General features: G+C 46.6%; 1 protein-coding gene across 2 annotated transcripts in view; it reads left to right on the top strand.

Annotated features, from left to right (window-relative positions):
- Positions 1–3030, top strand: part of LOC135914678 (serine/arginine repetitive matrix protein 1-like) — an 85009-nt gene extending 81979 nt beyond the window's left edge. For both annotated transcript variants that reach the window (XM_065447621.1, XM_070532048.1), the window contains one exon: positions 742–3030. In XM_065447621.1, the coding sequence (XP_065303693.1) occupies positions 742–2240 (1499 nt within the window). In that variant the 3' untranslated portion in view covers positions 2241–3030. The remainder of the gene's footprint in view (positions 1–741) is intronic.
- Positions 3031–21961: the final 18931 nt, after the last annotated feature.

Here is a 21961-nt window from a genome sequence, read left to right as displayed (position 1 = left end):
GCGCGTGTGGCAAAATCAATACACAGGAAATCATTTTAACACCTCATCTTTCCTATCTTCAAGGAACTTCAAACACATTTCATGAAACAGCCGGTATACATGCGACCATAGAACAGAGAATCAGTTCTGGCCCGTGGAACCTGAGTAGTGAATTGTGAAGTTTCATGTCCCGAAACTGCTCAGTGAGCTTTGTGAGGGACACCGTAGTGGAGGTATCCGGAATAATTTTGATCACCTGGGGTTTTACAACATGAACATAAAGCACCGGTATTCCATCTCGCCAAGTAGCCGATCCCGGTGTTATTAAGAGCACAGATTTGTGTGTGTCAAGCGCGAAGTTCATAAAAAATGAAACATGAATATACCCTTTGCATAACCCGGTCCCACGTGCTGCAGCAGGTGCAGACAAAATGCACCAGGCGAAAATACTCAGACGCTTGCTCCTTTCGTGCAGTCCTTTGATTTTGACCATAACTGTTTTCACAAAGCTTTTGAAAACGTGCCCTCTAGTATGAATTCTGTCATTCGAGATAACTAATACCTCTGAACATTGCCGCGAGTGCTCTAGTCACGTCCATAATGTATGCACTTATTCTGGTCATTGAGTACGAGGGTAACTTAATTTAGTTCACAATAACGCTCACTGCAGCCCTATCGAACCTTTCCGACATCTGCTTAGCTCCTTGACTCTAGCTATATTGTTTTGAGAGGTGTCCGTAATCATTGTTACTTTTCACGCAGGCTTCACCTACCAGCAACCTCAGAAGACGGGAGCGACGCAAAACGGTTCAGTTCCCGCCTGCTCTTGTAAACCTTCTCAGTCGAGGACCCAATCGCCGAGGCTGAGCGCCACACCGTCGGCCAGTCCTCAATTGCGACGTACCGACCGGCTCGCATCCACCGCGTCCATGAAGTCACTGGGCACGACTCCCGACACCTCACCCAGGACTCTTCGAAAGAACACGCCTTCGTACAGTCGGACGATCACGAAGACACTACCGCAACTTCCCCACTCGGGGCGGTGCCGGAGCTTCGGCGTGGGCCCCTTCACCACGGTGTACCGCAACCGCTTCGGCACTTTCACCCGCGTCACCAGCAGTCCACCAACGCGGCCGAGACTGTCGGTGTCCAGCAGCCCCGTGCTGCTTCGAACTGCTGGCACCAGGGGCACCTTCACGAGAGGACGACCGAGTGCACGGAGCCCGCCGAATCCGATGAGGTTGTACCACATCGCCTGCGCCACGGCGAGCTCGGCAGCCAAGCAGCGGCCGCCGGTCAGGCCTCGTCTGCCACCACCTCCAGTGCCTCCCCGGCCCCCGCCACCTCCTCCGCCCAGACCGAGACCGACCTTCGCCAGTCCGACACAGAGCTCCGTGGCCAAACAGGTCGCGCCGGCCAACAAATACGCCTCGCATTCGGCAGCGTCCACCAGGTCTGGAAGCCCCGTGCAGCAGACGTACGGCTCCTCCGGTAGGCTGACGTCCACGAACCGTCAGTCTTGTAGAGCCAGCAGTCTGTCTCTGACGTCTCTGTCGACGAAAGCGAGGCACTTGCCCCGAAGCCCCGCACCTTCACCAACTCCGGTCAAGCGGAGCGAGACGTTCACGAGGAAGAGCGCGGGTTCAACCGCAGCCGCAGCTAACCCTTCTGCTGCTCCTCCTGCTGGAGCCGAGACGGAGCGGCAAGTGCCAAGCGCTTCCAGAACGAAGCTGACCAGAAGCCGCACTTTCTCGAAGGACGACCGAGTCGAGATCGTCAAGAGGGACTCCTCCCCCAGGGTGTTCAAACCAAAGTCACCGTCGCCAGCCCAGTCTCCAGACAGGATGACGTCCAAGGCACCTCCAGCTCCAAAAGCTGCGCCGCCGCCTCCATCGCCTCCAGCGGCTGCGCCGTCCGCCCCGCGATCGCCGCCCAGTGCCGGGGACAAGCAGAAGGCGATCAGGGGTGGACGCACCAAGACGCCGCCGAGGGCGACAACATCGACACGGGCATCCGCGGAGCGGTTGGCGTTGCAGGCACAACCGCGAGACGATGACAATGTCGACGAGGAATACGAAATTAATGGCGCGTCAGTTGACGACGATTTGCCGGTCGCTGTTGTTGCTAATGGATCCCTGCGTAGGGCAAGCAAACCGGCACTCACGAAAGAGATATCGGACAGGGACCCCGCAGCCATACAGGGTACCACAGCCAACTCAAAGACATCAAGAAGCATTATGGTTCAGACTACCGACATTTAGAAGCTTTTCTGCGATATACAATTGGGATAGTGATAACAGCGCGAAATAACGCGGAGCCGTAAAAAACTGCTTCACGCTGGCCGACATGTTTGCGATCATGTCGTTAGCTATTACAAATTACCGGCCCCCGTACTTACGGCCGCATTCATACGCGCGCTTCTTCGTGAATACATGACCACACCAGGTGCTGTTTTTTTAGCGTTAGCAGAATTTTCAAAAGTCCTCTGTGGCATAAAGCACGCATCTGCTCATTGAACAGGATTGCTCTGAGAGGCGGAGGAGAAATATGAATGCATAATTGACTCATTAAAAATTTGCTAATCAACTTTTCAACCAAGTACTTTCACGGACGTATTGCCATTTACGAATTGAAGCCACGCATTTCACAAGACACATCCACCCTAAAGAAATTATTCTAGCGCCAGTTTTGGCATAAGCTCTGCCGAACTTGAGGTAAAGGTTCGCTGTCGTATCACTTACTTTCCAGCAAGAATCCTTTTTACGAATCGAAACTGAAAAATAACTAAAACACCAATACATTTCGTCACACACTTTCGGGACGCTTATCTCTAACCTCTGCAATCCTCAGAATTTGTCCCAAGTGGATGTGCCTTGCAAGTTCATCAGCTACAATTCGCAAGTCGTAATACACGACGTAACGTGATTCGTTTAGTAGTTCATTAGCGTTATTTTGATAATAATCAATCAATTACGCACTTAGATTTCTCATACCACTAGAGTACGGCTTTCCCAGAGCTCAAGAAGTAGAATTGTTCTACATGCCAATCGGCGGTTAAAAGAATTCTGTTAACAATTAACAAACAAACATTCATACAGTGAAGGATTAGTCCAATCGCGAGTTCACGCTTGAGTTAAATACTTCACTCTGCCCATACGCCAAGCGCTTTGCTTTTGTTGCACAGAATCAATGGGAACATGTGTACCTTTTCTAGAGTGGAATTAAATAGCACGTACCAATAAGTAGCTCTTAAGAATCTCGCATGTAGTGTTAGCTTCTGCCGGCCAGCCGTGCAGAAAGTCACGACGGAACGATGCAAAATGCGAATGTAGGTGAGAATCTCCATTTCTAGATTTATCATCGCTCTTTGTACACGAAATCTCTTAGCGGGAGTCCAACTGCTAGACCTTGAGTTATTGGGCACATAGAGAAAGCTGTTTATTTGAATACAGAGACGCTCGACGACGTAGCTTCGTCTACACGTTATTATGAATACGGATGGGAAGAGAGTGGAGATGAAAGGTCATAAATGAAAGAGATCGCAAGAAACTATTCAAGGATAGATAAAAATAAGGAAACACGAGGTACCATCCTGTCCTTACTGCAGCCGTTTAGTTGCTAGAAAGTTGTTTCCACATTGCTTCCACTGTGATGATTGAAAACTCTCGAAAGTGCTGTGTTGTCCTTTTTTAAGAAGATCGATCACAGTTAAGCCTAAAATAGTGGTCGAAAAGTGAGGCACAGGAGGTCGCTTACACCTACCTCCTGTAAAGTAAGATTACTCGAACCACAGGGAACATGTCTCTAACAGTAAATGGGAACTTTTGAATGCCTCCGCGTACTAATGGCACGCTTGTTACGACTTGACTAAGATACTGCAACGTCTCGTCGGTGTTTCTTATAGGACACTGAAAAAAGAATGTGTATTAATTAAATTGCGACGGTTACACGTAGATATCGAAGCAACAACGATATGTTATAGCCTGTACAAGCGCCATCACATTACAAGCTATAACGATCGACGTCCATTTTATTGTTTACTTACACCTGCAATGTCTTTATTTTGCTTTTATTGAAATGCATTTAGCTTTCGTAAGGCCGCAATATTGTTAGAAACCTCTGTTTACGTGCACTTTTTGTATATCTTGTTGCTCATACTTAGCGTTGAAGTATATTTGTTAACTGTATTGAAACGACTATGAAATGTTGAATTTCTTTTATTCTTCCTTCCTTTTCTATTCCCAACCAGAAAAAAGTGCTTCTCGGCTTGCCTCTAAAATCGGCCATACCAGTTTCCTCTGCTATTGTCATCACTTGTCTTAACCACAACATATTTTACGCTGTTGAAAGTTTTCTCTTCTATGTAAGTTTCATTAGTTAAACGGCGGCATTTTTTTCTTGAATTTTCTTACTAATTTATGCACTTTGTTCTGAATGGTCATAGTCTGTGGACACCAAGTAAAACGATTGCGTGAAGAGTACGTATGTACTTTTGCTAAGAGAAATTAATAAAAAGTGCACACTTCATGTGATGACTGGTGTTTTATGCTCACCACAAGCAGTGTAGTCATCCAGCGTTAAATAGAGATGTTTTTTTATGTAATTACAACTAACGCACGCGGCGAAAGAAATCGCCTCTAGTAGCTGACGCAGTTTTCCTTCTTCATCTGGGTTATTCTAAGAGGCGAAAATTGCTTGTACGACCGACCACAACGTATATTTAGCAAATTGGTTAGCTTCCATCATACCCCTCAATTATATGCATTACTTTACATGCCCCGACTGTGAGGCATGTACAGTAAGACCAGTAAGACCATCACATAAGACCAAGGCAAAAATATATGAATAGAGGAGGAGGAGGAGGAAGAAGAAGAACTTTATTAAAGACACCAGTCAATGAACGTCACGAGAGAAATGCTTCTCCCCCTTCGCCCCTAGCCGTCGGTCGGAATGCCTTGAGACACAGCAGCAGCAAGGGCTTGACCGATGATGTCCCGCTGGACGTTGGGGTCGGGGCTGCGGAGCAAAGCCTCCCAGGATTCTAGAGTGCGCGAGCTATCATGCTTAGCCGGACATGTCCACACCATGTGAACCAGATTTGCTGCCTCATCATCACATCATCGCAAATTCTATATGAATAAGAACCCTTTTTTTTCATCTGTCTGCCACAGGCAGTCTCTATAGAAGTTACGTCGGAGCTAAAACTGCGGCACGGCATGTTGTGACTTGTCTGCAGGACTGACCCCTTATAGTTTCTTTTAGATAACGCACGACAACGTTTGTTTGAGTGGGAACACATTGAAATATTTGAGCTCGCCAGGTGGCGTGTCACCACCGTTAGAGGCAGAAAGGTCCAGTCTCTTCACATAACGGCTAAGAAGACTGGACACTCGTACATTATCAGAATGGAAGGCTCTGGGTCAGTGTTGTCGAAGGCTATAGATATAAGTATAATGCTACAGCTCCTGATGGCTACAGGGCCACATGACAGACTTCGACAATGGCGTGTGCTACACGTAAACTTTGTGCGTCGTTTGTGCTTTACATCTTTATCGCATTTCTTGCCTCGCGTTTTCCTCTCTCCCCCTCCCCCAACCGCATTTATTTACTACACAATATTTAGGAGATGTTGGCACCTTTAAGCGGTACCGGCTACTCGTTTTCACATATAACAGAGATGTAATAAAAATGAAATAGCAAGCCGGCACTACAATAAGATAAATAAAGAGAACAAGAGAGATATAGCCAGGCTTAAATCACTTCACAGAAGTGCATTAAGAAACAGCTCGCGACAGAAGTAACACGAAACACACTGCAACGTAAGGTGAGCACACATAAATGCAGGTACAAACAACTAGCAAAACAGGTCACATAATACTCACTAGTGTTTAAATACAGCTCACATAAATACACTAAAGACCGCTCGTAACAAAGGCCACATGAAATGCACTGGAGCGTTAAGTGAGCTCACGTAGACGCACCGAAGACAGAATACGCGAGGTCCAGTCGCAGGTACATAAGGGAACACAAAATAATGCCTAGAATACAGGTGCAAAAGTAGCAGGAACAAATTCCAGGCACAAAAAACAACAGAAAAAGGTGAAATGAAACGCAGACTGCTATGTGCCGTGCACACATTCATGGAGAACCTCTGGTTAACTTCTCTGTAATTCTAGCCATCATTTATTATTTTTGTCTCTCGTCCTTCCATAGCAATAGTGCGAAACAAGGCGAAGATGTTTGTGTGCAGGTCGAAAGAGTGACGACCACACAGGAGCAGTCGTAGTGAATGATGGCATGCCTCCCTGCCTGCCTGCCTGCCTGCTAGATGACGTATGCCTCGTCGTTTACAGGACGTGGCGACATGTGCTTTGTTGTTGTTGCCTCCAAACATGGCTCGTACATTGGCCGCACTAGTCCCGCTCAATCAATCAAAGCTTCGAGGATTTTTCTCTTTTTTTTTCTTCATTCGGTACCTTCCTTCCTTCCCTGGGCCATAATTACGAACGTTTCATCACTTCAGCACATTTGCGGCGTGTTGTACGCCAACACGGCAGATACGAGAAACTTGCAATATGTAACTGTAATGCTGTGTTACGTAAGCTCCAGCGAATGTTCGTAGCCTCTCTACTGGAGATGCTCGACCGAAATCTGAAGAAGTGAATCAATGCACGCAAAACCACCCAGAAAGGATTCGAATGCGCTGCAATATTACTTGATGAACGATCTAGAGTGATAAGAATAAATTCCATTCATTTATTTCACATCATTTCATTATGTCAGGCAACGAAGTGTATCAAGAGAACAGACAAAAAAAGCCACAATAATGTGGCTTGACGCGGATCTGCACACCCTGACATGACAAATACGTTTCCAGTAGGAATACAGCCCAAAACAAAAAAAAATTTCAAAGAAATTCAATTCATGACTGACATAAAGAGTTAAAAAGAACGATTTCACACACAATCTTTGTGGATGCGTCAAAAAATAATATATCTACAACATAAAAGGAAAACTTTCGGGCACAGCCTAGCTCCACACAACGCGGATGTAAAAAAATCGTGATACATTCCACAATGTGAAGATGGATGACCAACGAAGCTGTTTAGCACACGGCACAGAGGTGACACAAAATTTGGAGCAAAGGTATGAACAAATTTATTGTCCAGATCGGTAATATTATATATATATATATATATATGCACAAAGGGGTAATCGCTGGGGTATAATGTTTCTAATGTATACTTCCTTTTTCTTTTGTTGCCAGGGGTGACAACTTCGGCATGAGCAACGTAACGTTGGTCATGAGAGACCGCCACGTCTTGAAATTAAGTATCACAGAAACAGTATGATTTAAAGCGAAGCATTCTTGCCGGGTTCGAGGCACTTTTTCGTACGTATATGGCGTCTAACGCCGAACGTGTTTAAGAGGATGGGTGTCTCCATCTACGAAATGTGCTGCGAACAAATAGTTTACGAGTTTACAGCTTCAAGCATAGAGTTTCGCACAGCAAACACTATAGGAAACTGTGGCGCTAGTGGCTACGGGAGCTGCGAGAACGATGTTTCAACCAGCCTGAGATTGACGGTTAGTGCTTGGATTTACCTAGACTTCGTACTTTTGGCTTCAACAGGCATTTGTGACTTTGCAAACTCGTCATTTTCCACACAGTACGGTACGTTATAAATAATTAAATAAGCGTTATACAATTTGTCCGACGGCAGAATTCGAACGCAGGACCTGTAGCACAAAGGCCTGACATTGAAACCATTACGCCTCGAACGCGTGCCATGAAAAATGGCATAGAACACCCTTTCTCGCGGGCAAGCCAGCACGTTGGGGCGCTTGGCGCGTTTGGTCTGCAATTATTGCACTAGAAGAAAACGATGTATCGGGAACACCACGAGTGTAACTCGACAATGTGGAACATCATCGAAGATTTAAACAAATATAACGCATATGATGTACTGGATAATAAATATGTTAAATATGTGCATATAATATTCAGCCTGTGTGTACTTTACTGCTAATAAAACTATTTCTTAGTATAACGTCCTGCTTTCAATACTAATATTTAAACGTCGAAAACCAAACACAAGCACAAACACACACGGTTCACAGCCATTCACACCAGGAGTACTTCACTTTACGTACGTGTCAAATGGAGTTGAGTCTGCCTGTATTTTTTTTTAATGTGAAAGCTCCAACTGACCCATTAAGCGAAAACGCCGGCGTCTGTCGCCTGTAGCAGCAAAACTGCAGGTAAATTCCCATTGGATGCAATGCCCCGTCACGAGCGCGCCTTGATGGAGCAGAGCGGGCGAGATTGGGAGCACCCCTTCCGCGATAGCGCGCCAAGTGTTGAGTGTGAGGGAGATGGCATCGCCACGACGCCGCGTCATCTTCACTCTCGCTCTCAGAAGCCTGCGTTATCGGTTATCGACGCCTTCCTTGTCCGCAAGGAGTTCATAGCTCGAAGGAGTGCTCAGTGACGTTCAATTGGACAGAGAGAGAGAATAAACACTTTTATTGGGTGAATGCAGCTTTGGAGAGGCGTCCTCATTCCAGAATGCCTTGAGCTCGGGCCGCGTCCTGGGCCCTTGCAATCAGCCGTTGCTGATCCTCGAAGTCGGAGCTGGCCAAGGCTCTCTCCTAAAGCTCGTTAGTGGGGTAAGGGTTCGGAGGATTTAATGGTGCCGCTCTGCAACCCCCTACTATGTGCCTGAGGGACCCGGGCTCTGCGCAGGAGCGGCATTGCGGAGAGAATTGTGTAGGGGCTATGAGGTGATTTCTGGTTGGGTGGGGAATGTATTAGCCTGTAGAGCTCGGAGGAATCGCTCCTGCTCTCTAGGTAGCGACTTGTGTGCGTGTGCATATGTTCTGCGGGTTAGCTTGTAGTGTTGTGTGATGTCTTGGTACCAGATTAAAGGGTGCATGCGCTCGGGTTCAGATTCCTCGGCGTCGGCTCGGTGGGCCAGATCTCGAGCCACGTGGTTGGCGACCTCGTTGCCAGGAATGCCTTGACGAGCTGGCGCCCAGATGATCATGACTGATCTCGTTGGCGGCTTTTGATTGATGATCCGGAGCGTAGTGGTATGAATTCTGCCGCTAGCAAAGTTGCGGCACGCCTGTTGGGAGTCGGTCACTATGACTTCAGCCTCTGTTTGGGAGAGCGCGAGGGCTATGGCTGCTTCCTCGGCTTGAAGGGAATTGTTTCGTGTGAGCGAAATGCTGCTCCGATGTTCTTTGTTGACGACTACAGTGGCTGTTGTGACTGCACGTCTGGGTTAAGAAGCCGCATCCGTGTAGGCTGTAGAGGGTAAAGTCCCGTATCGCTTGTGTATGGCCAGGGTGCGGGTCTCCCTTCGCTCTGCGTGGTGCACTGGGTGCATATTGCGAGGTAGAGGACGTACGGTGAGGTTGGTCCGGATAGCATGAGGTATAAGCTCGCAGTCTGAGGCGGCGGATGGCTCAGAGGGGCAGAGAGCCCTAGGCGTAAGAGAATGGACCTCCCCGCTTCCGTAACCACCTTGTTCCACCTTCCGTAGCCTTGTTCGCAGACTGGATAAATGTGCCTCGATCAGCTCCTCGGCCGTGTTGTGCACACCTAGTCGCAATAGGCGTTCTGTGGACATACTGATTGGCAGGCCCATCGCCTGCTTATATGCCTTTCTGATCATTGTGTTGGTTTTCTTGAGTTCTATCTCGTTGAGTAGTGCGTACGGAATAGCGTAAGTTATTCGAGACACGACGAAGGCTTGGACAAGCCGAAGCGTGTCCCCCTCCCTCTTGCCTCTTCTCTTGGTTGTTATTCGCTGGATCATGTGGGTAACTTGGGCTGTTGTATTCTTAAGCTTTTGAATTAATATTGTATTGGTGCGATCCGACTGGAAAACCATTCCCAATATCTTTACGCTCTGAGACGGAACGATGGCGTGTCCCTCCAGTTGTATGTTGATAGTGGGCGAGTCGGATGTGTGCTTCTTTCGCGGTGAGACCAGGAGTAGCTCCGACTTTTGGGGGGCGCAGCTGAGTCCGCATGACTTAGCATAGTCGCTTACCACGTCTGCCGCTTCCTGCAAGTGGTTCTACATTTCCCCGATGGACCCTGTGGACGACCAGATGGTAATGCCGTCGGCATATAGGCCATGCCGGATCCCTGGGATGTTATCGAGGAGCTGCGGTAGGCCTATTGGGGCGATATTGAAAAGGAGAGGGGATAACAGTGCGCCCTGTGGTGTGCCGCGCCCGCCCAGTAGGAATAGGTTTGTGGCTGTGTCCCCGACCTTTAGGACGGCTTTTCTATCTGAGAGGAAATCTCTGATATAGGAGTACGTCCTGGGCCCACAGACAATAATGCTTCGCATTCACAACTCTTACGAAGTACTTAGTTGTTCTCGGATATGTTATCGCGAAACATCACACTTGGCGGCATCCCATTGCCCTATGCAGGAACGTTCGCGAATACAGATTTCTTTAGGCCGTAGCCGTTAGGAGCATACGATATTATGAGAAATGTGTTCCTCTGAAGAGCTAAAAAAGTGCAGAAGTTCTGCGCCTTGCTGAGGAACCGAAATAACGCCACAATCGAGAACGTATCTACAAACTTTTACCAAATGAAGTAGACACGTATAAATCGGGTTAGGTTTGGAGAAGTTGGAAGCAGCGTGATTCAAGCTGCTCGATTTCACACATTGGGAGCAGAGGTTCACTGTCAGGGAACGCCAACTCAATAACAACAACAAAAGTCATCTGAGCAAAGCTCTCCGATTCTGCCATCATGTACAGGCAAGAAAATAAAAATACCAATTAGGTAGTACAAAAAACAAAATTGAGGCACTGCGCACATACAAGTACTTATAAGCTTCCAATATTAGTCGTTTACCCTGTACCAAGCATACATCCCAGTTTTAAAACCTTGTTTGTCCTTCCTAACATACTTGGCTCATTGCCACTGTTCCTTATGTCTTGCTCGAGCAGCATGACATTGAAGCAATGAATGAATGACCATCATTTTCTCCTCAATTCGGAATGCGCAGTTGAAACTTGATTCTCACGGCAAAAACGGGGTTTGTGAACGAAGTTGACCGTGAACCTCTCAGCAGACACAGTGCACCTTAGTTCAGCCTTCCTCACGTTCCTACAAGGTTTCGGATACCTGAGAAGTACGCACGTCTGCGAGGTACGTATCAAGAAACTGTTCTATTTCACTCAAGGCTTTACCAAGACTTTGCAGTACGGCGCTTCGCAGCCTGGCACTGAACTTTAATGACGTGCTCTCACGTTCCCTTCTATCCCGGTATGGGCCGCCCAAAGGGCGATCGTGCAGCACGCGTGCGAAGTGGCCAGGCTCAGTGGAGCCCTGGAATAGGGGCACACCCATGCTGAGAAGCCAGGCAGCAAGCGCAAGACGGCTCACCGCTAAACTCCTTGATAGAACTAATAAAGTTTTTCTCTCTCTCTTTCTTAATGACGTGCAACGCAGTCGGAAATAGAAGTGTCCACTCGACAAGTGACAGAACACACTCTGGCTTCCAAGGAAGCGCGGTCAGCCCATCCTCGGTTCTGGTTAAGGAAAATTACTCGCCCAAGAGTAACTCTCCTAGTTTTTGACTTCAAAGCTCCGGTTTCCTTATCGTTACCACTCGTTTATTTCCGAGCTTTTCAGGAGGAGTGCTTCCTCCAATACCTACCTATACGACGAGTGTTTCAGAGATGCACTCGAGACTTCGGGTACAATTACGATCACAGCTTACTCGAACGTCTGTTCCCTTCAGCGTGAACGTAATTCTCCCCGTTATTCTATCTTCAGTCGACTGCAGGAGAAATATATCCAGTTACCCCTGACTTGCGTCAGGGGAGCCCTCCACATGCGTCAACATTCTTCCATTTCACCATGCCATGTAATGCTGAGAAATTGCTGCTGAATTTCTCCTTTCTCCCGCGCCCGGTTCTGGTACTATCATAAACCGATGTTAGCTATACCCGACGTGCTATGATACTTGACCAAGTCAACCTGTTTTAGTTAAGCTCAGCTCTGACATCATCTACCTGCGCTTGCTCTCTTAAAGTAACACCAGCTTTATTAGTTGTTCACTTAGTCAGTTTCTTTTTTTTTTGTTAATATGCGATGGTTTTCGAATATATACAAATAATCGCGTTCAAATGGCAGGACAGATGTCGCCGGATGACTAAACAACTTTCGCTTATTACATCTTTTTGTTTATCTTTGTAGCATCAGTATAGAATACCGTAGAATGTTCACATAATACCAACCGAATTAGTACCCGCCATTCATCCGAGGCAATAAAATGAGTCTTGCTGACTATGTGCACTTCAACAAAAACGCGTTAGCAGTGAGGCTCTATGCGTGCCCAACATCAGCCACAGTTATTATGACATCCAGTTGGACCAGATGGTTTTTCTCTCAAAGAGTAATGTAGACCCAGAAAACATTTCTCGGGATACCTACAGAGCATGGAGTGCGCAGACCATCCGCTGAAAGTCTATTATTCGGCCATGTGTACACTTAAAGGCTGTCTAAGAAAACAAAGACACTTGCTTTTTTTTTTGCCATTCTCTAGCCTAGCTCCAACGATGTTAAACTCAGCTGTGAGGGTGATCAAGCTAAAGCATGAAATACGTGTCATTCAATGTTACTATGCCGTTGGCCTACTTCCTCCGCACTAAAACATCAAGCTTTGTTGACTCGCATAAATTTGTACCACCAGAACTTCGTCCGTCATTTTAGCGGAGAAGAAAGATTCACTGGCTTTGTTTTGTTGTCTGAACAACATTAACAAGCAGTCTTACTGCTGGAAAATACCGAACTGATACTGTGACTAACCATCAATAAAATATAACACCATGCGAGATGAGAGATGCCTAATGGGGCCCCGCTGCTGCGCGTCGATAGAATGTTGGGCTCCTTCCGATATACAGCCTGAAATAGGGCGCGCAACCGAAGCACTTTGCGGGGAAAATATTTAACGCTAGAACGCCCCAAGTCCATGAAATGATGACGCTGAGGCAGACGTGAGGAGTGAAGAGATGATAGAGCACGACCGCGGAATGGCCACATCCGAGAGAATGCCGTTGCCGCATGCCGGGCTTTCGATCGAGAGCGAAGTCTCTCGCGCGGTTTTAGCATCTAATGAGGACAGACGAAAGCCGCGGTGGCGAGAAAGCAACGAGAGCTTAAGTTTCGTGCGGCATATGAAGCAAGGGTGGAAGAACAAAAAAAACACGGATAAAAGAGTCATACAAGACCGGAGAGGCACGAATTTATGGAGAGAAAGAAAGAACAGCCCCGGGAAATAAAAGCGAAAGAAAAAGCCTCATAAAAACTCGCAGTGTCATAGAGATATAGACGCCCGAAGCGGAAGGAAAAGGTGAAGATGAGAGTGAAAATAATAGAAGGACATAAGGAGGAAGCGGCCTCCTTTGGGGAAACGATGCAATCGAGGACGGCGTACGTTGAAAGTGGGAGTCAATCTGAGAGGCTGATTATAAAGAACAGGCCAGCGCACTGTCGCTCAGTGTACTGTCAATGCCAGCCTCACCGCTTGCTCTTAGTCAGCACTGGCTGCCGACAGCGCTCAGCGAGACTTCACGTCCGGTAGACTCCAGCTGCCCAAGATGTTCATTCTGTGCCCGTAGCCGTTGATCAGCGCGCCGAGTGCGACGGTCGTACTTCACTGGGCGTCAATCTCTAAACCCATGTCTAAATCCGTCCTGGCAAGGCTGTATTAGCCTCTACGTATTGAGTCAGAAACTTGCGGATAATAGAGAGTTTTAGAATAGGGGCCCCAAAGAAATAGCGTCGAAGCCACTGCGCATGCGCGAGACGCAAACAGCGTTTGGGTCTTGCGCCCGGCACGCTACTTCACTGATTTAGCAAGAGCCTTAAAAGCTGCCCCAAAAGCTTTGCGTCAGCAAACATGGCGGCACCCATCGAAGCGACGGCTTTATAACTTAGCACCAAACTGGGCTCGATTCGGGGCAATGCGTGTAGTTCGCAAGCCAGAAAAAGTGACTGCAATTATCGCTTCTCTCAACTAGCATGTGCTATGAACATTGATTCATTCGACACGGCTGATTCCAAATTGTCGATTTCATGGCTCGTAGGCCTAACATGGCTTAGCTTGGCTAGTGAAGGCACGTAAAGTTGGTTATTCAAAATTAAGGGTAACTAATTGCTTGCTGCTGGTAGATTAACCTCTAAATTGTAATTAAACGCGGTAACACGAATGTCAAAATTACTCTTCTTATCATAAAATGGCATACTTTATTTCATTATTCACAATAGCTTTTTTTTGACGCTGTAGTGGCGCTGCAAGCAAAAATGCTATCCCCAAACTCAAAGCCCTATTATAAAGCTCTTCACTTCTGCGCGGCCCACTGTTAACATTCGCAAAGCTCTTCGGGGCCCCAAGCTTTTGGGGTCCCTATTCCGAAACTCCCTAATGCCCTCAAGAATTTCCCCACATGTACATGTGAGAGACATGGGTCGACAGTTGTTCGGGCAGTGCTTGTCACCTAACTTATGCACAGAGCTTTGGTGATTTTCCATTCAAAGGGAATTAGACATTCGCGGATTGATTTCTCGAATAGGAGGCAAATATATTTGCAGAAGGGCAGCGGATTGGGCGAGTTGGTGTTGCATGGTAACAATAAAAATTCAAACAGCGCATAAACGACGGGACCAGAATGAGGAGGAGACAAACACGGCGCTGAACCGAAACCTATTGCTGCGCACTTTAGCGCTGCTACTACTAGCCACAGCGTCAGCACACTCCGATACACACCTAGTTCTGTCCTCGGGCTGAGCCTTAGATGACACATTATGGGCGAAGGCCAACTTTTCAACGGTTCTCAGACCGGGGTCGAGGCAGAACTTGGGTCCAAGGCGCAGGGTCTTTTCATACTTTGAATCCAAAACGACGAGGCACAAGAAGTATCCCTGCAGAAGGAAAGCTGCTGGTCCTTGGAGACGTCGTTTTGGATTCAAAGTATGAAAAGACCCTGCGCCTTGGACCCAAGTTCTGCCTCGACCCCGGTCTGAGAACCGTTGAAAAGTTGGCCTTCGCCCATAATGTGTCATCTAAGGCTCCGCCCGAGGACAGAACTAGGTGTGTATCGGAGTGTGCTGACGCTGTGGCTAGTAGTAGCAGCGCTAAAGTGCGCAGCAATAGGTTTCAGTTCAGCGCCGTGTTTGTCTCCTCCTCATTCTGGTCCCGTCGTTTATGCGCTGTTTGAATTTTTAAATATATTTGCACCAAGGCTCGGCTTAGAGTTTCAAAAAATTATTAGGAATATCATGCCGTCCGCTACTTTTCGTCAATATTTAGGAGCATGGATAGTACTCCCGCCTCAGAAATTGTAGGGGTACCGATCAGTTTCTAGTGGTTATAGTGTGGTGGCGGGGACTAGCTAACATGGTTATTATCAACAGGGAAGACAGACTTAAAATATTTGTTGAATTAATCTACTTTAATTTAGCCGTTCAGTAATGACATCGATACGCTAGACTTTTCCTTTACGTTCAAGTAACGCCGAAATTTGCTGGGCGAAGTTTTAATAAATTCGTGTAAGGTAGTGCTCTAGAAATGTTCTTTCGCACTCAGGATTGCATTCTTAAGTGCCAATAGCACCAGTTTGTGATAAAAGCGTAGGACCAGTTTCACTGCATGAAGAGATGCCAGCGTCATGGCGAAACGACGAGAACAGCTGAGGTGCTCCGCGTTGATCGCGCACGTTTCTACATGACGCTCGCGTTATTTAGGCAAATATGTCACACGCCTCGCGTTCGGTCATCATGGTACTAAGATGATTAAATTATGAAGCTGCACAAGCTGGACACGCGGCAGTCGACTGGGTACACGCAAGTACACTTCGAGCAGCGCAATTGCATCCGAGTTGTTGAATCGGCAGCTACGTAGTGCTGCACAAACGCAAGCGCGTCGCCTTTGGCGTGTACCGGCGAAACCTTCACCGCAGTTCTCACGCCAGGCAAGTGTCTTTAGAAAGCCAAATAAAGAATCTGATCAATGTGATTGAAATAACTCGCGAAGCGGGTTGATCTGTGCAAGCCACGACAGTGTTTTTGCGCATACGAATACAATGCATGGCCGTGGACGACATAACACTCAAGGTAAGCCCTGGCATGTATATAGACATCGAGTGCATTACGTATACAATATTGGCGAGACAAAGAATTCCGATATTTGTGCTAGTACTCGACACTAAAAGGAATCTGTGCGCCAAATAAGCCTCAAGAGACTTCTTCTAACTCGAAGCAGGCAGCCAACCCGAAGCCACAAAACAAGCGCGCAATTGCGCGCTGAAAAACAGCAGAAAACATCTGCGTCTGCCAGTTTCACAGAGTTCCATGATCGCTCCTAGCATAGCACACAATAATCAAGCCTTAAATATGGTAAAAGTTCATGCGCAAACGCCCAACTAAATTTTCATTCTCTCACCTCGTGTAACTCTGTGGGTGGCGTACGAGCGAACGACCAAACTGCGAAGGCGAGCTATGAGAGAAAAAGCGAACTGCGAGAAGGCCGGAAGAAGGAGAGGCCGGGCGAGGAGGAATGTCGCTACCTTTTAGTTTTATTCAGCGATCTTAGCGGTGCCTAAAAGCCCTAAATGAAATAAAAGTAGCGCCATCTCTTCTATCCTCCTCTATCGCCGGCGTTCGCTTTCTCTTCTGTCGACCGTGGTTCCCCCTGCGCGGTGCTGGACTAGCAGACGCTCTCCGAGGACGCTCTCCACGTTCTCCGAGCGTCTCTCCAACGCTAAGCAGCGAGAACACAAAGCGCAAAGCTATATCAACAGTTAGCTGGTGTAGCTGATATAGCTGATATGGCTGATGGGCAGTGGCGTAGCCAGAAATTTTGTTCGGGGGGGGCTATGCCACTGGCCCTATATATATATATATATATATATATATATATATATATATATATATATATATATATATATATATATATATATATATATATCATCAGCCTGGTCACGCCCACTGCAGGGCAAAGGCCTCTGCCATATATATATATATATATATATATATATATATATATATATATATATATATATATATATATATATATATATATATGTATATATATATATATACGTAGCTGCAGCTCAACCTCCTCCTTAAGAGGAAGCTTTAGCTCGGGTGCTCCTATTTAAGTACATGTAGAAGGGGAATTCGTTTTTCCCTGCAACCACTTCACCAAATTTGAGGAGGTTTGTTGCATTTAAAAGAACATGTTTAATTCTAGCGACTACTGGTTTCGAATTTTTCGTTTAGGTGGTCAATTATTTATTAAAAATTGGCCAAATCGAAAATTTTCAGAAAACGAAACTATCAAGTTTGAAACTCCGTGACTCAACAATGAAAAATGATATCACAATTCTGTGAATTGCATCTAATAGCACATCTACAGCGGACAAAATAGATATGTTACACATGAGTCTCAAAAAAATTCAGTATTGTGGAATTACGGCTTTTGCAGAACCCTTGTACACAACGTAACCAATTCACGTAAGATACAAATTGACATAGCAAACTTGTCCGCTTTTACTGTTATAGTAGATGCCGTTTACAGAACCACAATGTCTGTTCTTCATGCATAGCTATTCGTTTGTAAACGTCGTGCTTCTATTTTTTCAAACTTTCAAAATTTTCAAAATATTTTAAACAAAATTCAGGCCCTAATCGAAGTTTTGTTTCGAACAGAACTAGAATTTAACTTTCTCTCTCAAATGCAACAAATTTCAATAAAAGCGATTAGCAGGATTATCTAAGAAAAGCGTTTCTGCGTTTTACAAGTATTTGAATAGGCCGCGTCGGATTGGGCCCGAGCTAAAGCTCCCTCTTAAACAAGTTGTCAAGGGATCAAATCCATGAATAATAACTGCATCGTCATTGCCAAAGATGCTGCAAACAAATTCTTGAAAGCTACGCACTGTAAGTACAAGTAAAATATGTATTTTTTCATAAAATATTATACTTGTATGTGCCAAAAATTGTGCCCAACATAACTGACGTCGATGCTTCCATGTTTTTTGTCTATTTATTAAGTAAAGAAAATATCACACGAACTTTAGAACTATATCAGTTCGAAACCAGGAAAGCAGTGCATGCCACTGATATGAAAAATTAAAAGGCAATGAACTGAACAAGTTGAGGACAAATATGTTAATGACACTTTGTCATTCAAGAACCGTGCTTACATTCTTGTATATATGCAATGGCCAGTGAAAAATCTCAATGACGCTGTAATTTGTTTTAATGTATTACGCAAAAGCAGCTGTCACCGGTCGTGTATCGTGAGTAATTGCACCGAAATCATAGTCGCAACAGAGAGCACGTATAAGAAAGCAGGAATTCTGCATGATATACGAGGGTAAGTCAAATGAATGTGAGCCAACAACGGGGTACTTTATTTAAAAGTAGTCTTCATGAGAATTTAGACATTTGTCCCATTGACTAACGAGTCGCGTGATTCCCGTCTTATAAAACTCCTTGGGTTGCTGCTTCAAAAAGTCTGTATCTGGTTCCCTTGAGCTGTTTTTTCGGTTGCCCAAAATGTAGAAGTCGCAAGGTGACAGGTCTGAGCTGTATGGCAGATGTTGCAGCGTTTCCCACTTGAACTTTGCCAGTTTTGTATTAACCACATAAGCAACGTGGGGACAGGCATTGTCGTGGAACAAGATGACCCCATTCGTCAATTTTCCACGTTGTTCGTTCTTAATTGCGACACCCTGCCGTTCTGGCGTTTCACAATATCGGAAACAATTGATAGCCTCTCAAGATTTAGCAAATTCTATCAGTAATGGACCCTGACGGCCGAAAGAAAAGTCAACAACACCTTTCCAGCGGAAATGATGGCCTTTGCGTTCTTTGGGCGTGGTATATTCGAATGTTTCCACTGTAAGCTTTGCCGTCGTGTTTCAGGCTCGTAGTAGTGGCACCAAGGTTCGTCCCCGATCACAGTTGAAAACAAGAAGTCGTCATGCTCATTGTGATACCCGATCAGATGAGTCAAGGCAGCGTGAAACTTTTCCGTCTTCTCGCGATGGATCAAAATCTTGGGGATCCATTGCGCATCAAAGAGCCGATAACCGAGAAGCTCATGAATTATGGCGTGAACCGAACCGTGACTGATGTTCAGACGGTCTGACAGTTCATCGATGCTTATCCTCTGTTCTTGTTTCATCAGCTCATGAACCTTTGAAATTGTGTGGGAGGTGATTGCACGATGGTTTTGGCCCGGTCTTGGAATGTCTTTACAACGTCCTTTAAACCGTTTACTCCAACACTTCACAGTGGTCAATTAAATGCCGTGTTCGACGTAAAAGGCAGCCATACGGCGATTAATTTCTGTTTTGGAAACACCTTTAGCTGTCAAAAACTTCGTGACACCGAGCTGTTCAACTTTTGAAGTGTCCATTATGTGACGCAACCATATTCAACCCAGTGTATGAGAGCATTAAAGAATATTTATCTTCACACCTGCGTGTCACTTTTGCAAATGAGGCATGCCGTTCTCCTACGCGCATGCCTCGCAGATAATGAACCGAACCATTATTGCGCGGTTAGGGCAGGCGCACTTTCATTTGACTCGCCCTCGTACATTAGAAATGCAAAGATACAATGGGATATACAAATGCGAAAATACGGCTTGATAAAGGACAAAAAAGTGTCACTGGAAACAAAGTTCACTGCATGTATACACAAAACCTCGAAACAAGATATTTAAGTATACATTCTAGACATTTTAGACATTCTAGACAAAATCCGGAGTGATTTCCGGCGCCGGGGGTCGCTTTGGTCGGCGGTGCATGGACAGCACGAAAAAATTTCGGGGGGGGGCTGAAGCCCCATAAGCCCCCCCCCTGGCTACGCCCCTGCTGATGGGGTGTTTCACATGGCGCGATTTTCACTCATCGACACAGCGAATTCCGTCGCTCAGCGACCGCCGCGACGTCGTGGCCTCTCCGCGACTGGATTCCAGCAAGTTGGCCGCGCCGTCGCCGAGTCGCAGCGATCGGCGCGATGTGGGTGGGGCAATGTGTGACGAAACAAAGCGCCGTCAAAATAGGCGCTTTCCTGTTTCACCACGCGTTGATAGCTCTGTGGTTATAGTTATAGTTATAGTTATAGTTATAGTTTTAGTTATGTTTTAATAGGGCGTACCCACTAGTACTTCATCAACATTTTTTCTTTTCTTCCGGTAACACAATTCGTTTAAATGGAGAAGCTGCACGCTATCCAGGTCGGGAGAACAACACCGCTTCAACGTAAGGCGCGTACCCACTTGATCGCCACCGTAGTCAACTTCTTCGTCGCTACAAATTGTCCCAGCTGCTTATACATGCACACTCAATAGTAGCGTGTTCTTCTGCTAAAGCAAATACTCATCCAGGAAAAAGGTCGTGGCTCCCATAGTAACAACGAAACTAGAGTGCAGTAAACGGAACCACCCCACCGACGCCGCACAAGCCCCAGGCTCATACGTCAGGTGTTGTGCAGCGTCTCACTCACCGCATTTGCAAGCTGTCGTAAAGTCTCAACCCCTGTAACCGTTAAAAAATGGTGTACTTATCTTTTATTGAATAATAATAGAAAATTTAGAATATTTGACTAGCCTCTATGTTGTTTGTATTTAACGATGCAGGCATGGATACTTCGTGGGCAGGGGGCAACCTTGCGCATCGCTGCGACGGAAATCGCGCTGCCGCAAACGCATGTGAAGACGGTCAGCGAAAATCGCTCTGCGACGTGCGCGGCAGGGGACGATTTCTTTCGCCCCAATCGCGCCATGTGAAACAGCCTTCTGTCGGCATCGCAGATCGCTTTCAAGGTACAATCCACGCTGCGGTGCCGCCACCCGAGTACGTTTGATCACATTTCATAACCGTTCGACACGGATGGACGCTAAAGAGCGATAACGGCTTATAGTGATCGGAACGTCATCAGTGCGCCCGTTTGCCTACGTAACCTATGGTGATACACTCAAAAGGTGCTGTTTGCATACATTCAGGCCAAAGAAAGACAACGACATGGAATGTATGACTGAGTCGACAAAAATCACGTGCGTTTGAAGGTGACTTGATTGAAGTAGGGCACGAGAGTTACAAATAAACGCTGCGCGAACATGCGGCACTTTGGTGATCGAAAAAATAACGAAGCCGCATACAAGTGGCAGCATATGGGACTAGTCATCAGCAAAGAATCGCTCGCTTACCTCACAGAGCCGGGACCATTGCGTTAAGAGTTAGTCCGATTGATTCTTTGAAGTCAGACCTTCCTCCGTGCCTCGTCTCGCTTGGCAAATGGACTACGGCATAGTCGCTTGCCGTCCCTTTCACTTGTGCTCTACACGAAGACACAGCAACGTGGCATCGCGAACGCGGAACTACGTTACAAAAACACCAAAGAGGTGCGAAACGTGGTGCCTGCGTACGCCGTGCGCAATGTATGGCACCTTAATGGGATTGGAAGCAAAAAACAAGTAAGAAAAACACTCGCGAGAGCACGTGACGGCGTTCGGCCAATAGGAGGGCCGAAGGAAAGCGAAGGCGAGGAGGACTCCGGCAATATTTAAAGAATGGTGCTACGTTTGATTTTATTGAGGGGTTACACAAAATTGTGTAACCCCTCAATCGTAGCGCCGACAGCGGTGCCGCTGTCGGCGCTACGGTGACTTCATTATCCGAAGTTGAATCGCTCACTCTACCTCATCAGGCGAGACAGCAAAGCGTACGCGTGTGCGTGTGCATGTGTGCGTGTGTGTGCGTGTGCGTGCGTGTGTGTGCGTGTGTGTGCGTGCGTGCGTGTGCGTGCGTGCGTGTGCGTGTGTGTGTGTGTGTGTGTGTGTGTGTGTGTGTGTGTGTGTGTGTGTGTGTGTGTGTGTGTGTGTGTGTGTGTGTGTGTGTGTGTGTGTGTGTGTGTGTGTGTGTGTG

This window comes from Dermacentor albipictus, chromosome 1 (genome assembly GCF_038994185.2).
Source record: "Dermacentor albipictus isolate Rhodes 1998 colony chromosome 1, USDA_Dalb.pri_finalv2, whole genome shotgun sequence".
NCBI lineage: Eukaryota > Metazoa > Arthropoda > Arachnida > Ixodida > Ixodidae > Dermacentor > Dermacentor albipictus.
This window is presented reverse-complemented; position numbering and strand designations above follow the sequence as displayed.